This window comes from Salvelinus alpinus, chromosome 8 (assembly GCF_045679555.1).
Source record: "Salvelinus alpinus chromosome 8, SLU_Salpinus.1, whole genome shotgun sequence".
Classification (NCBI taxonomy): domain Eukaryota; kingdom Metazoa; phylum Chordata; class Actinopteri; order Salmoniformes; family Salmonidae; genus Salvelinus; species Salvelinus alpinus.
The window spans coordinates 41,316,896-41,333,342 of NC_092093.1; the positions used below are offsets into that span (position 1 = coordinate 41,316,896).

At 45.9% G+C, this 16,447-nt stretch overlaps 1 protein-coding gene across 5 annotated transcripts in view; it reads left to right on the forward strand.

Annotated features, from left to right (window-relative positions):
* LOC139583168 (MAP/microtubule affinity-regulating kinase 3-like) overlaps positions 1–16,000 on the forward strand; it is a 128,127-nt gene extending 112,127 nt beyond the window's left edge. For 2 of the 5 annotated variants that reach the window (XM_071413973.1, XM_071413974.1), the window contains exons 16-17: positions 10,753–10,797; positions 14,034–16,000. In XM_071413973.1, the coding sequence (XP_071270074.1) occupies positions 10,753–10,797; positions 14,034–14,409 (421 nt within the window). In that variant the 3' untranslated portion in view covers positions 14,410–16,000. The other 3 variants (XM_071413975.1, XM_071413976.1, XM_071413977.1) reach the window with 2 other exon arrangements.
* Positions 16,001–16,447: the final 447 nt, after the last annotated feature.

Here is a 16,447-nt window from a genome sequence, read left to right on the forward strand (position 1 = left end):
GCACCGCCCGTAATCGCAGGAGGTGACTATCCCAGTCCTCGCTGTGGATAACCACATCGTCTATGTACGCCGCTGCATACTCTTGATGGGGCCGTAGAATGGCATCCATGAGGCGTTGGAAAGTTGCATCGGCACCATGCAGTCCGAAGGGCATCCTCACATACTGGAAAAGCCCCTCTGGTGTGGCGAAGGCAGTCTTTGCGCGATCCTCCGGAGCCACAGGCACTTGCCAATATCCCTTCGTCAAATCCAGGGTGGTGATGAACTTGGCCTTTCCTAAGCGCTCCAAGAGTTAATCCACGCGGGGCATGGGATACGCATCGAATGTAGAGATGGCATTCACGGCCCTAAAGTCGTTGCAGAGTCTCATACTACCATCGGATTTGGGGACCAGGACTATGGGACTGGACCACTCACTCATCGATGGCTCGATCACACCCATCCTCAACATGACCAAGGGTGCTCCATTCTTAAAGGGGACATCAGTAATTAACAGAATGATGCAGAGAAAAAACTACTCACAAATCGACAAAGAAGCACTGGCGCTAGTGTGGGGCGTCAAGAAATTCCATGCATACCTATATGGCAAGCGTTTCACACTGGTTACGGATCACCAGCCGTTGCTTTCCATTTTCAGTCCAAAGAAAGGCATTCCGGCAATGACAGCAGCCAGGTTACAGCGATACGCCTTGTTCCTCGCCAGTCATATGTATGACATTGAGTTTAAGCCGTCGTCCCTCCACACAAATGCAGATGGATTATCCAGACTGCCGTGTAGAAGAGAAAGACAAAGGAGTGTGGATGCAGTGGACATTTTCCATACCGCTCAGCTCGAGGCACTACCGGTCACAAGCACAGTGATCAAACAGGAGACAAGGAAAGATGTGACCTTGTCAAAAGTGTACACCTACACCATGTCAGGATGGCCAGCTACTGGCAGAAAGGAGCTGACTCCGTATTTCCAGCGGAGAAACTAAATTACAACGTACCAAGGATGTTTGATGTGGGGAATGAGAGTCATGATACCCCAGAAATGCCAACATCAGGTTTTGCAGCAACTACATGAAGGTCATGTTGGAATTGTCAAAATGAAGCTGCTCGCAAGGAGCCACTTCTGGTGGCCAGGTCTGGATCAACAGATAGAAAATATGGCAAAGAACTGTAGCGGATGTTTGGAAACCCTTCACATGCCTGCTCCTGTCCCAGTCCACCCTTGGGAATGGCCCACAGAGCCATGGCAGAGAATTCATGTGGACTACGCTGGTCCCTTTGAAAAGCACATGTTTCTGGTTATAGTTGATGCCCATTCCAAATGGCCAGAGGTGTTTTGCACTGACTCCTCCACCTCAGCTCAGACGATAGAGTGTCTCAGAACAACGTTTGCACGCTTCGGATTGCCGCTGCAGCTAGTAAGTGACAACGCGCAAGCTTTTGTAAGTGACGAGTTTACAAGATTCATGTCAGTAAATGGAATCAAACACTCAACCTCAGCTCCGTACCACCCTGCCACCAATGGGCTGGCAGAACGCTTTGTGCAAACCCTAAAGCAAGGACTCCGGGCAGCAAAACGAGATGAAGGGACTTTGCAAACAAAACTGGCCAAGTTCCTGCTCTCCTACCGAAACACCCCACATGCCACGACAAATGAAAGCCCAGCCGCACTGATGTTCGGGAGGCCTCTCCGCACACGGCTGGACCTCATGAAGCCTAACAGGCGTAATGAAGTGCTGAACAAACAAGCCAAGATGCTCTCCGGTGGCCGGGAGCGCCATCTCCAAACAGGACAGGAAGTGATGGTGCGAGACTACAGAAGAGGAGGGAAATGGACAAGAGGGACCGTACATACACAAACGGGACCCAGAACTTACCAGGTTCAAGTGAGCCCAGACATAATGTGGCGGCGTCACATTAACCAAATGCATTCCACGGAAAACAGCACAACAATCGAGAAAGAACAGGCACAGAGAGTTCCTGAGAGTGACACACAGGGAACTGTAGAGGACGGTGGAGCAGTAAAGAGACCCCAGGCTGAAAGTAGGGAACGTGTTGATGAAGGTGCTGCTATAGCAGAAGCTATAAGGGAGCAAGCACACACTGAGGATGTTCAGGAGCCTCCAGACAATCCTAGGCGCTACCCAGAACGAAGGCACCGTCCACCAGACAGACTGGACTTATAAACAAACAAACAAAAACTAACTGTTCAAGTTCAAATTAAAAGATGCAAAATAACTACAACAAGTTCTGGGAAGTGTTTCAGTTGGGGGTTGGTAAAAGTAACTCTGATTGTATAAAAGAAGGAATGTTATGTTCTGTTAATTACTGATGTCCCCTTTAAGAATGGAGCACCCTTGGTCATGCGCAGTGTTGTCCTATGTTATTCTGGCTCTAACTGATTCCAGTAAAATGTGAAGCTCCAGTTCCATTTATTGTATTCAGAGTCTTTCTTATTATATAAATAAGTAATAAGAGCTAAGACACTACACTCAACATCTCCCTTACCTCGTTCTTAGCGATGACTCGGCGAGCCTCAGGAATCCTGTAAGGGTGGATATGCACCTTCTTGCCGGGTTCAGTGTGGATATGGTGAAACAGGACATCTGTTTGTCCTGGGAATGGAGAGAATATTCGACCGAAGTTCATAATCAGCTTGTCTAGCTGTCTTGACTGCTCCGGCAGGAGAGTTTGACCACGGCGCACCTGTGGTAGAGCCTCCTCTTTTCCTTTTCCCTCCAGGGCCATCAAAGCCACCTCCTCCTCTCTTCCATGGTACGTCTTCAACAGGTTTATGTGATAGAGTTGACCCTTCTTCCTTCTATCAGGTTGCTTGATGAGGTAATTGACCGGTGAGACCCTTTTCATTACCTCGTATGGCCCCCTCCACTGTGCCAGCAAGCGATGTTCGGCCGTGGGCACGAGCACCATCACTTTCTCTCCCACGGTGAACTCACGGGGGGTCGCGGACTTATCATAGGCCCGGCCTTGGGTCCTTTGTGCCTTCTCCATATGCTCCTTGACTATGGGCCACACTGCTGACAGGCGGTCTCTCATCAGGGTAATATGTTCTATTGTGGATCGAAAGGGGCATGGTTGGGTCTCCCAGGTCTCCTTGGCTAAGTCGAGGATCCCTCGACAGGGTCTGCCATAGAGCAATTCAAACGGAGAGAATCCAGTGGATGCTTGGGGTATCTTCTCGCAGGGCAACATTCACATACATTAAGCATGTGGGGAGAAGCATGTCCCAGTTTTTCCCGTCTCGGGACACCACTCTTCTCAACATGCTTTTAATCGTTTTGTTCAAGCGTTCACACAACCCGTCTGTTTGAGGGTGGAATATGCTTGTACGTATCTGTTGAACCTGATACAACCGACAAGTCTTTCATCAACCGGGACATGAATGGGGTTCCCTGATCAGTTAAGATCGTCTTGGGGAGGCCCACCCGAGAGAACATCATGAATAATTCCTTGGCAATTCCCTTTGACGACATGTTACGCAGGGGTATGGCCTCCGGGAACTTGGTAGCGTAATCTATGACCACTAGGATGTACTCGTGTCCTCTGGCGGATTTTAGGAGGGGTCCTACGAGGTCCATAGCTATGCGTTCAAAGGGAGTCTCTATGATGGGGAGAGGAATCAAAGGGTTACGTAGGTGTGGCCGTGGAGCTGTACGTTGACATTGATCACACGTCCTACAATACCTGGCCACATCCCGGGTGACCCGGGGCCAATAGAATCTCTGCATGATTCTGTCAATAGTCTTGTCTCTTGCCAGGTGTCCTCCTAGGACGTGGGAATGGGCTAACTGTAGAACTGTATCCCTGTATGGTCTAGGCACCATTAGTAATTCCTGGTTTTCCCCCCTTCGTCGTACGACCCAGTATAAGAGACCCCGCCTGATTGCATAGTAAGGAAGAGGGGGCTCACCTGATCCGTCGACGTTCCTCCCGTCGATCACCTTCACCTTCCTCATGGCCTCCCTTAGGTCTGGGTCTCTATGCTGCGAGGTGCCGAACTGTCCCTTTAATTCCTGGGGCAGATCAACCTCGGTAGAGGGATGTGGAGGTTGTTCCCCATCCCCCTCAGGGGTGACCGATGAGAATCCCTTCCAGGTTCCCTCCTCGGATGGAGCTTCAAATATATCCCTTAGCGCCTGGTTGCTTCTTCCTTCCTCTGTTGTGTATAACCCTTCACAGGTGTCTTCATCGGTGGTTTCCTGGAATATCTGTCGTAAACGTTGGGTCGCTATTTCTTCCTCTGCTGCAGAGGATGAGGACGCAGCTACGTCTCCTTGTAGGACTACTACCTCGGGCTTGGGTTTTCTCTTCTTTCCTGTCCCCCTTCTTCCCGTGCATAACGTCATCTGCCGGAGCTCCTTATATAGGGGACAGTCTCTCCCGATCAATAATGGTACCTTCAGCTGGGGCACTTTCCCTGCCCTGACTGTACACCTTCCTTTTGGAGTGAGAATAGGCAGATTCACAGTGGGGTAATAGTGGGTGTCTCCATGGATACAGGATACGGCTACTTTGTCTGGTAGCAGTGTTGCGGAGGTCACCAGCCGCTCCTCTACTAACGTAACCATACTTCCCGAGTCGAGAATGGCTACCACATCTTGTCCTTCGAATCGAACTGGAATCTCTGGGGCTGGGGCTATTTCTGCTAACCAACAGTGTTGATCCTGCCCCCTCAAACCGAGATGTGTGGGGGTGGGCCGTGATGACTCTGTGACCATGGGCTCGTCCTTGCTAGGACATTGTGGGGCATAATGGTCGGGAGACTGACATTTATAACACCGACCCTGCTGTGTGGGGGATGACTTCTCCCACCTCCGTAGGGGGTTTGGACGTTTCGGTGGCGGACGCGCCGGGGTGTGTCGTGGTCCGGGATTGGAAGAATCCTTCCGTTCCTCCTTGTCACTTTTTAACAACTCCCCTGTAGACCGATATGTTTCCACCGCCTGTGCTATGTTGTCGGCTGACAACGGGTTGGCTTGCCCCACAACCCTTTTTAAGTCACTGGGTAATTCCCTCAATATCTTGTCCACTACGAGAGTCTCTATTACCTGTCCTACTCCCTTTTCAGGTTCTAGCCACTGTTTCGTCAGTCGTATTAATGCAAAGATCTGGGCACGGACGGGTTGGTCAGCTGTATAGGTCCATTGATGGAACTTTACGGCCCTATCTCTGGCAGTCAGCTGGTACCGGGATAGGATCTCGGTTTTTAGTCGCCCATAGTCCGCAGCTTCGCGGGCATCCAAGTCAAAATAGGCTTCCTGAGCCACCCCGGTCAAAAGAGGGGCTAATGCGCTCGCCCATTCTGTGGGCGGCCACTCTTCCAAGGTGGCCGTCCTTTCGAAGGTCATGAGGAAGGCCTCAATATCATCCTCCTTGGAGAGACGAGGTAAGATGGCGTGAGCAGCCACTCTTGGCTTAACTCTAGGTTCTTCTCGCCGGCTCAGCTGTTGTTGCAGGAGTTCTATGGTTGTATGCTGTGCCGTGATCAATTGTTGTAGTAGGGCGTTATCCATCGTTCTTGAATGGTTCCTCCGGGTCTACTGGAAGAATCTTGAATTACTCACTTATCCTTGTGTCACTCGTCCACCTAATACCCACATTCTCCACCAATGTGAGCGGACCAACTAATTGGGCGTCACTCTAAAGTGGGAAGGTGGAACAAACGAGTCAGGAGTAGGTTTCTTGATTGAACACAATTCTATATTGAGGGCATTTGGTCAACACAAACACTCCAACATAATCAATGAAAATCTTCTTCTCCAGATTAAACAGGAACACAATATGATTGTCTTTTAAACTATAACAAAAGTCACCGGATTGTCACCGTCTTAATGGTTCTTCATAGATAGCTCCTCTCTCTCGGTGGCCATCTTCCAGAGTTAGTTCTTCCTCCTTTCCTGTTGGTTCCATACTCTCTCTTATAGGGGAAGGAGAATATCTCATTAGTAGTGTCAGCTGTGCTCAATTGCCTCTGGTTACCTTGTCTCCCATGCCTTGTTGGGCTACCATCCGTGAGCCCAGCCTGCCCTCTGGTGGTCCTTCCACAATATATATATGTGTGTGTGTGCGTATATATATGTATGTATATGTGTGTGTGTGTGTGTATATATATATATATATATATATATATATATATATATATATATATATATATATATATATATATATATATATATATATATATATGAATGTGTATGTATGTGTATATATGTATATGTGTGTATATACATACATACACAAACACACTTGAAGTCGGAGGTTTACATACTCCTTTGCCAAATACATTTCATCTCAGTTTTTCACAATCCCTGACATTTAATCCAAGTAAAAATTCCCTGTTTTAGGATCACCACTTTATTTTAAGAATATGAAATGTCAGAATATGTCAGAGACAATGATTTATTTCAGCTTTTATTTCCTTCATCACATTCCCAGTGGGTCAGAAGTTTACATACACTCAATTAGTATTTGGTAACATTGCCTTTAAATTGTTAAACTTGGGTCAAACGTTTTGGTTAGCCTTCCACAAGCTTCCCAAAATAAGTTGGGTGAATTTTGGCCCATTCCTCCTGACAGAGCTAGTGTAACTGAGACAGGTTTGTAGGCCTCCTTGCTCGCACACGCTTTTTCAGTTCTGCCCACAACATTTCTATGAGATTGAAGTCAGGGCTTTGTGATGGCCACTCCAATACCTTGACTTTGTTGTCCTTAAGCCATTTTGCCACAACTTTGAAGAATGCTTGTGGTCATTGTCCATTTGGAAGACCCATTTGCGACCAAGCTTTAACTTCCTGACTGATGTCTTGAGATGTTGCTTCAATATATCCACATAATTTTTCTGCCTCATAATGCCATCTATTTTGTGAAGTGCACCAGTCCCTCCTGCATCAAAGCAACCCCACAACATGATGCTGCCACCCCCATGCTTCACGGTTGGGATGGTGTTCTTCGGCTTGCAATCTTCCCCATTTTTCCTCCAAACATAACGATGGTCATTATGGCCAAACAGTTCTATTTTTGTTTCATCAGACCGGAGGACATTTCTCCAAAAAGTACCATCTTTGTCCCCATGTGCAGTTGCAAACCGTCTGGCTTTTTTATGGAGGTTTTGGAGCAGTGGCTTCTTCCTTGCTGAGCGGCCTTTCAGGTTATGTCGATATAGGACTCGTTTTACTGTGGATATAGATACTTTTGTACCTGTTTCCTCCAGCATCTTCACAAGGTCTTTTGCTGTTGTTCTGGGATTGATTTGCACTTTTCGCACCAAAGTACGTTCATCTCTAGGAGACAGAACGCGTCTCCTTCCTGAGCGGTATGACTGCTGTGTGGTCCCATGGTGTTTATAATTGCGTACTATTGTTTGTACAGATGAATGTGGTACATTCAGGCGTTTGGAAATTGCTCCCAAGGATGAACCAGACTTGTGGAGGTCTACCATTTTTTTTCTGAGGTCTTGGCTGATTTCTTTTGATTTTCCCATGATGTCAAACAAAGAGCCACTGTGTTTGAATGTAGGCCTTGAAATACATCCACAGGTACACCTCCAATTGGCTCAAATGATGTCAATTAGCCTATCAGAAGCTTCTACAGCCATGACATCATTTTCTGGAATTTTCCAAGCTGTTTAAAGGCACAGTCAACTTAGTGTATGTAAACATCTGACCCACTGGAATTTTGATACAGTGAATTATAAGTGAAATGATCTGTCTGTAAACAATTGTTGGAAAAATTACTTGTGTCATGCACAAAGTAGATGTCCTAACCGACTTGCCAAAACTGTAGTTTGTTAACAAGAAATGGAGTGGAGTGGTTGAAAAATTTGTTTTAATGACTCCAACCTAAGTGTATGTAAACTTCCAACTTCAACTATATAAATATATATACACACACACACACTGAAGACAACCAACATTCTTAAAGAGAATAGTTTCGTGGGCTAGGGCTAGGCTGTACTTTTTTCTCACACGCAATGGACACCATCTTTAATTTCAGAGAGCTCTGCTTGATTTTTCTTCTTGGCTGTGTAATTTAGGGTACCCTACTGGGCTCTTAATGTGGCTGCCGATCGAGATGATGATTGAGAAGTGGTTCGTTGCAGGACGGAGTTCAGGTACCGAATCCCCCAGACTATAGATACATTCCTCCCCATCGTCCTCTCTCTCCTCACGTTGGTGTCCCTCGAAGCTATTCTGGCCCAGCAATGGAACTTATCCTTGATTTGCAAGCTGGTGGCCCAGCCCTTATCCACCTGGCTAAGGAACTTGTCCCTCAATTTCTCCTTGACTCAGTCCCAGACAGACGCACAGAGTAGTATGACTTAGTATCAGTTCCAAATAGGCTTTTAAGTCCTTCTTGCGAGAGTTTTTTTTCTTGATGACTGTCGATTACCTGCACAATGCAGCTCAAAAGTGCAGGCCTTTGGTTGAGCTGTGAAGCGTAGCCACACGAGCCATGCTTTGTGGACTTCAATTATAGCTGTATTTTGAAGCTCTTCAGTTCAGTACAGTCTAGCTCTATTAATAGGGTGTAGTTCTATGGTGAAGTACCACAATCGTTGCTCCACCAGTTCTAGTGTCCTGCCTCTTTTCAGGGGAACTCCAGTCCATCCAGCCCAGAGATAGTGTTCCTTCTGTCTGAGCATCGAGCAAACCCTTTCTCGCTTTGTTTTTTTCAATCTCACAGCCAACTAGGTCCAGCACTCTCCACCCGCATGACTATTCGATGTGTCTGTGTGCATCTGTGTGAGAGGGTTTGGCGTGAATGTGTGTGTGTGTCTACATATACGGTGCATTCAAATTATTCAGACCCCTTTTACCACATTTTGTTACGTTACAGCCTTATTCTAAAATGGATTCCGCATCAATCTACACACAATACCCCATAATGATAAAGCGATTGAATTTACATTAGTATTCAGACCCTTTGCTATGAGACTCGAAATCGAGCTCAGGTGCATCCTGTTTCCATTGATCATCTTTGAGATGTTTCTACAACTTGATTGGAGTCCACCTGTGATAAATTCAATTGATTGGTCATGATTAGGAAAGGTACACACCTGTCTATATAAGGTCCCACAGTTGACAGTGCATGTCAGAGCAAAAACCAAGCCATGAAGTCAAAGGAATGGTTGTAGAGCTCCGAGACAGCATTGTGTCTCGGCACAGATCTGGGGAAGGGTACCAAAAAATTTCTGTAGCATTGAAGGTCCCCAAGAACACAGTGGCTTCCATTATTCTTAAATGGAAGAAGTTTGGAACCACCAAGACTCTTCCTAGAGATGGCCGCCCGGCCAAAAACTGAGCAATCAGGGGAGAAGAACCTTTGTCAGAGAGGTGACCAAGAACCTAATGGTCACTCTGACAGAACTCCAGAGCTCCTCTGTGGAGATGGGAGAACCTTGCAGAAGGACAACCATCTCTGCAGCACTCCCCCAATCAGGCCTTTATGGTAGAGTGGCCAGACGGAAGCCACTCCTCAGTAAAAGGCACATGATAGGTGTCTTTTGGCAAACTCTGGACTCTGACCATGAGAAACAAGATTCTCTGGTCTGATAAAACCAAGATTGAACTATGCCAAGTATTACGTCTGGAGGAAACCGTGCACCATCCCTGCGGTGAAGCATGGTGGTGGCAGCATCATGCTGTGGAGATATTTTTCAGTGGCAGGGTCTGAGAGACTAATCAGGATCGAGGGAAAGATGAACAGAGCAAAGTACAGAGACAACGCAGAAGTGGCTTCGGGACAAGTCTCTGAATGTTCTTGAGTGGCCCAGCCAGAGCTCGGACTTGAACACGATCGAACATCTCGAGAGACCTGAAAATAGCTGTTCAGCGACGCTCGCCATACAACCTGACAGAGCTTGAGAGGATCTACAGAGAATGGGATAAACTCCCCACTACAGGTGTGCCAAGCTTTTAGTGTCATACACAAGAAGACTTGCGGTTGTAATCGCTGCCAAAGGTGCTTCAACAAAGTACTGAGTGAAGGGTCTGAATACTTATGTAAATGTGATATTTCATTTTTTAGGGGGGCAAAAATTTGTTTTGGATTTGTCATTATGGGGTATTGTGTGTAGAATGGTGAGGGGAAGCAACTATTTAATACATTTTAGAGTAAGGCTTTAACGTAACAAAATGTGGAAATAGTCAAGCGGTCTGAATACTTTCCGAATGTACTGTATCTGCACTTGAGTGTGTGAATATGGCTTAAAGTATTTATCTGAACTCACACACAGCTGCCTGCACGCCTCAACCAAACACCCCCACAAAACAAACAGTCTCTCTTCACTCTTTTGTACTCCCTTTGTTTTTCCTTCCCATTGCCAAAGAGAATGTATATAGGTGATCAAACTGGCTGGAGCTGCATGGCAATATTGAGGACAGGAAGTTCAGCACTGACACACAGCATCTGCCTTTTGTTTCATCACAACTCACAGGACTTCTCTGCTGTTTGCACGTCCTATACTGGTGGTGTGAAATGTCCGACTACCAGACGTGCCATTAGGCATGGTCCTTTATGGAGTAGATACAGTTTAACACTGCCTTCCTGTCAATACTGTCTTTTCCCCTTCTTTTCCTCTCTCTCTCTCTCATTTCCTAATACCTAAAATGTGTCTTTCCCCCTTCTGTATCAGTATTTTTGATCTGCTCTCTTTTTAACTGGACTGTAAGATCAGATTTTCTCTCTCCATGTCTTTCTTCCTCTTTTATCTCTGTGTTCTCTCACGCCTCCATATCTCAGAAGCCCAGCAGATTTTGAGAGAAACGGGAGGTTGGAGGGTTCAAGGTGAGACGGAATACTTAAAATCATCAGTGTTTTCTTCCACCTTCATCTCTTATCCCCTCCAACCTAATGTATAGTCAACCCAGGCATCTGCTCTGCCATCCTGGGTCTCCACTCCAGTCGTGCCTGGGGTTTTGGGTTCTATCTTGAGTAGGGCCCTATTAAATCTGCATTGTGGAAAACATGTACGGAATCATGGAATTAAAATGGAATGGCAGCAGGCACGACTGCACGATTTTAATCAATTAAAATGTATTGAACTTAGTAGGACATAAAGTAAATGTATTGAAAATTAATTCGCCAAGTTAATCATAAGAGATGAACAAAACTAATAAGTGATTCAGTTTTTTTTCGTAAACGGCACAGGAATGCCCATCTCTGTGTGTTGTGTGCGGGGTATGTCAAGTCTACAGTCTTGGCCAAAAGTTTTGAGAATGACACAAATATTAATTTTCACAAAGTCTGCTGCCTCACAGTGTCTTTAGATATTTTTATCAGATGTTACTATAGAATGCTGAAGTATAATTACAAGCATTTATTTCGTAAGTGTTATAGGCTTTTATTGACAATTACATGAAGTTGATGCAAAGAGTCAATATTTGCAGTGTTGACCCTTCTTTTTCAAGACCTCTGCAATCTGCCCTGGCATGCGGTCAATTAACTTCTGGACCACATCCTGACTGATGGCAGCCCATTCTTGCATAATCAATGCTTGGAGTTTGTCAGAACTTGTGGGTTTTTGTTTGTCCACCCGCCTCTTGAGGATGGACCACAACTTCTCAATTGGATTAAGGTCTTGGGAGTTCCCTGGCCATGGACCCAAAATATCGATGTTTTGTTCCCCGAGCCACTTTCTTATCACTTTTGCCGTATGGCAAGGTGCTCCATCATGCTGGAAAAGGCATTGTTCATCACCAAACTGTTCCTGGATGGTTGGGAGAAGTTGCTCTTGGAGGATGTGTTGGTACCATTCTTTATTCATGGCTGTGTTCTTAGGCAAAATTGTGAGTGAGCCCACTCCCTTGGCTGAGAAGCATCCCCACACATGAATGGTATCAGGATGTTTTACTGTTGACATGACACAGGACTGACAGTAGCGCTCACATTGTCTTCTACGGACAAGCTTTTTTCCGGATGCCCCAAACAATCGGAAAGGGGATTCATCAGAGAAAATGACTTTACCCCAGTCCTCAGCAGTCCAGTCCCTTTACCTTTTGCAGAATATCAGTCTGTCCCTGATGTTTTTCCTGGAAAGAAGTGGCTTCTTTGGTGCCCTTCTTGACACCAGGCCATCCTCCAAAAGTCTTCGCCTCACTGTGCGTGCAGATGCACTCACACCTGCCTGCTGCCATTCCTAAGCAAGCTCTGTACTGGTGGTGCCCCGATCCCGCAGCTGAATGAACATTAGGAGACGGTCCTGGCGCTTGCTGGACTTTCTTGGGTGCCTGAAGCCTTCTTCACAACAATTGAACCGCTCTCCTTGAAGTTCTTGATGATCCGATAAATGGTTGATTCAGGTGCAATCTTACTGGCAGCAATATCATTGCCTGTGAAGCCCTTTTTGTGCAAAGCAATGATGACAGCATGTGTTTCCTTGCAGGTAACCATGGTTGACAGAGGAAGAACAATGATTCCAAGCACCACCCTCCTTTTGAAGCTTTGAGTCTGTTATTCGAACTCAATCAGCATGACAGAGTGATCTCCAGCCTTGTCCTCGTCAACACTCACACCTGTGTTAACGAGATAATCACTGACATGTCAGCTGGTCCTTTTGTGGCAGGGCTGAAATGCAGTGGAAATGTTTTTGTGGGATTCAGTTAATTTGCATGGCAAAGAGGGACTTTGCAATTAATTCGATCACTCTTCATAACATTCTGGAGTATATGCAAATTGCCATCATACAAACTGAGGCAGCAGACTGAAAATGTATTTGTGTCATTCTCAAAACCTTTGGCCACGACTATATGCTATGTAGCTGTTAGTGACAATGTTAATGATAAACGGAAACCTGGACAAACAAAACTGAGAAAACAGAATTTGGGAAAACAATGGAATCAGGCAAAAAAAATACGGATTTTATCACGCTGATCTATTTTGCTATGCACAGTGCTGAACATGTACACTGGTTCTCTGTATGTGTAGAGATACTGCTGTCTCCAATAGGACCATTATAAGAGTGGCTTGGAGTCCAACAGAGGACAGCCCTGACTCTCCCTCAATTTTGAATTCCTGTTTTTTACTGACATCTAATGGTGAAACTCATTAATGCGAACCAGTGTAATGGGAGCAGACTTTAATTTGAGTCAATGGCATTACCTTGCCCATGTAGAACAACGGTTCTGGTTGAACATAATGCTCTATTTCATGTGTTGGAATTATTTTGATTAGTGGCAAATGATTTTCTGCCTTGCCTGCATGCAGAAGTGAGGTCTGCATTCTTGTGCATGTCACTAGATGTATTGTGAAATTGCCTTTGTGTCCCCCCCACTGCATGACTGCCTGTTGAAAGTACACAAGAGTGCCGCTGTATGGACGTGGGGTGTAAATGCACCAATGACGTTAAAATGAATCTGTCACCAGTGTCTGCTTATATACACTGAGTGTACAAAACATGTCAGACTGACCAGGTGAAAGCTATGATCCCTTATTAAATCCACATAAATCAGCGTAGATGAAGGGGAAGAAGGATTTTTAAGCCTAGAGACATGGATTGTGTATGTGTGCCATTGACGGTGAATGGGCAAGACAAAATATTTAAGTCCCTTTGAACGACGTATGGTAGTAGGTGCCAGGCGCACCGGTTTATGTCTGAAACACTGTGTTTTTCCACACTGAATGGTCCACCACCAAAAGAACATCCAGCCAACTTGACACCTCTGTGGAAAGCATGGGCCAGCATCCCTGTGGAATGCTTTCGAAACCTTGTAGAGTCCATGCCCTGATGAATTGAGGTGGTTCTGAGGGCAAAGGGGGGAGTGCAACTCAATATTAGGAAGGTGTTCTTAATGTTTTGTACACTCAGTGCCACGTGTCGATATGGTGTTGTAGCCTGTAAGATATTCATGAGCAGGCTAAATTAAATGTGTGAACAGGTGATCCACTACACACCTTTGATCATGTTACATATTTAGACACATTGGTACTTGATTTCAAAACTCACTTAGGCAGATGCATAGATTCTCACACACACACACCCCTCCATCTCCACCCCTCTAACTAACTCCTCTCCTCCCCGGCAGTCGCAACATGTCAGGTGATCAGGAGGACCAGCAGCAGCCTCAGCCCCCCCACGGCCAACACCCCAAGGACACCAAGCCACGCTCCCTCCGCTTCACCTGGAGCATGAAGACCACATCGTCCATGGAGCCCCACGACATGATGAGCGAGATCCGCAAGGTGCTGGACGCCAACAGCTGTGACTACGAGCAGCGCGAGCGCTTCCTGCTGCTATGTGTGCACGGTGACGGCCACGCCGAGAGCCTGGTTCAGTGGGAGATGGAAGTGTGCAAGCTGCCGCGACTCTCACTCAACGGTGTGCGCTTCAAGCGGATCTCGGGCACATCCATCGCCTTTAAGAACATTGCGTCCAAAATCGCCAACGAGCTCAAGTTGTAGGGCCTCCTAAAGATACGAGGGTGGGGGAGTGTTGAGCGAGCAGGTAAAATCTTGCGATTTGAAATAGACTAAAGCAGGGATATTCAACTCTTACCCTATGAGGGCCGGAGCCTGCTGGTTTTCTGTTCTACCTGATGATAAATAATTGCACCCAATCTTGTGTCCCAGGTCTAAATCAGTCCCTGATTAGAGGGGAACAATGAAAACATGCGGTGGAACTGGCTTTGAGGTCCAGAGTTGTATTTGACAGGACTAAAGGAGGCTGCGTAACGTGGGGGAAAGAAAGCGCTTCAAAATGGACTGAACGAGCCGTACAGTCGTTATAAAAAAAACTTAAGTCGCAAATTCACAACGGTTTTCCTCCAAGACACTTACAAAGTATGTATTGAAAACTATGTATAGCTTTTGGCAATCATTTCCTGCGTCTTTGGAGCATTATCATTGTTGATGATGTGAGAGGTGGTCTTGAGCTGTCGGGACGTTGGTCTGACATTGACATTTAGTTGTCTTGTTTTTTTGCCGAACGCATTATTGCCATTGTGGCTCTGGAACAGGGCTCTCCAAGCCTGCTCCCGGAGAGCTATCATCCTGTAGGTTTTTGCTACAACCCTAATAATTAGCTGGTTGATTAGCTTACATCAGGTTAGTTACAACTGTGGTTGGATTGAAAACCTACCGGAAGGTAGCTCTCCAGGAACAGGGTTGGAGAGCCCTTGTCTGGAAGATGCCTCCCCATTGGGAGTTTAAACTCTCATACAAGGGAGGGAGTGGAGGAAGAACATTAAAAATGGACTCCTTCCCCCTCTTACAGAGTACCCAGAATTCCTCTTGCCAAGAGAATATGGCTGCCAGATACGAGTGGTTGGATAGCCTAGCTAATTGCACAAGTAGTTACGGTATTATTGTCAAATACTGTTAATTTTGGCAGTTTGCGCCCTCTACCCTTACTTAGCTAGCTTCTACACACTTGCACACACACTTTCATTCTATGATTTGAACCGGTTGTTCATCCATGTGATAACAGCATAAATGCAATGTATGGACCCAGCTAAGCCTCTGCTGTACGGGGTCACCCACTCCAGAAAGCAGGGCCTGGAGGATGACACATTTCGGCAGACCCACGATTTAAAATGGGGGATTGTTGCAAAGTATCATGGGACTGGGTCACTCGCTACAAAAAAAGACTTCAGGGAAGATTTTCCTTCCTGGCATATCTGCATATTTAGTTTTTTTCCCCCTTTGTTACCATAATTGTTTCAACGGTTCTCTTCTCAGATATTACTGAAATGCCCCCTTCTATCTGGTCCCACCCACCTGGGCCGGTTCAGATGTGGTCGGCCATTCCTGGAACAGATCGAAGATCAACCACGGCCATATTCAGGCCTTCAGTATTCACTTCCACCTTCCTAAAAACGTTGGCACGGTTTTTTTGGGGGGGAATGTAAATAATATACCTTAGTTTTGCAACAGCTGCATATTGATATACTTCCTTGTTTTTTTTTATTGAGCCCAGAGCTGTGGAATTAGTGTTAACTCATTCATCACCGGGTAAGTTTAACACGTGTCTCTATTAAAATACCTTCAGTGACTAGCCTCTGTGTCTGACTGAAGCCATGGCATCTTCAAGGGTTGTGGGTTCGTTTCCCGCATGGGACACCTAACGAATGTGTTGACTTCAGAAGTCGCTTTAGAAATGAAGTGACCATATTCTCTCTTGCAAAAGCTATTTGGTCAATAAAGTTTTAGATGAAAATGCTATATTATGTGACTATAGTTTTGAAAAAAGGATGCGGGTAATGTGAGATCTTTTATATTTTTCCATGTTATCTATTGCAGTAATGAAGGTTGAAAAGTGCCTTCAATGACACTGAAAAGGCATTAAAGGGGCCATCTGCGGTTTCATCAATAACAAAGCAGAAACCCTGCCACTGTTTTAGTAAAAAATTAAGGGATGGAGCTGGAGACCAACTCAAATTCATAGACCGAGACAATGGATGCAAGGACTGATCAGGGGCAAAGTACAGGGGAGCCAGGGGGG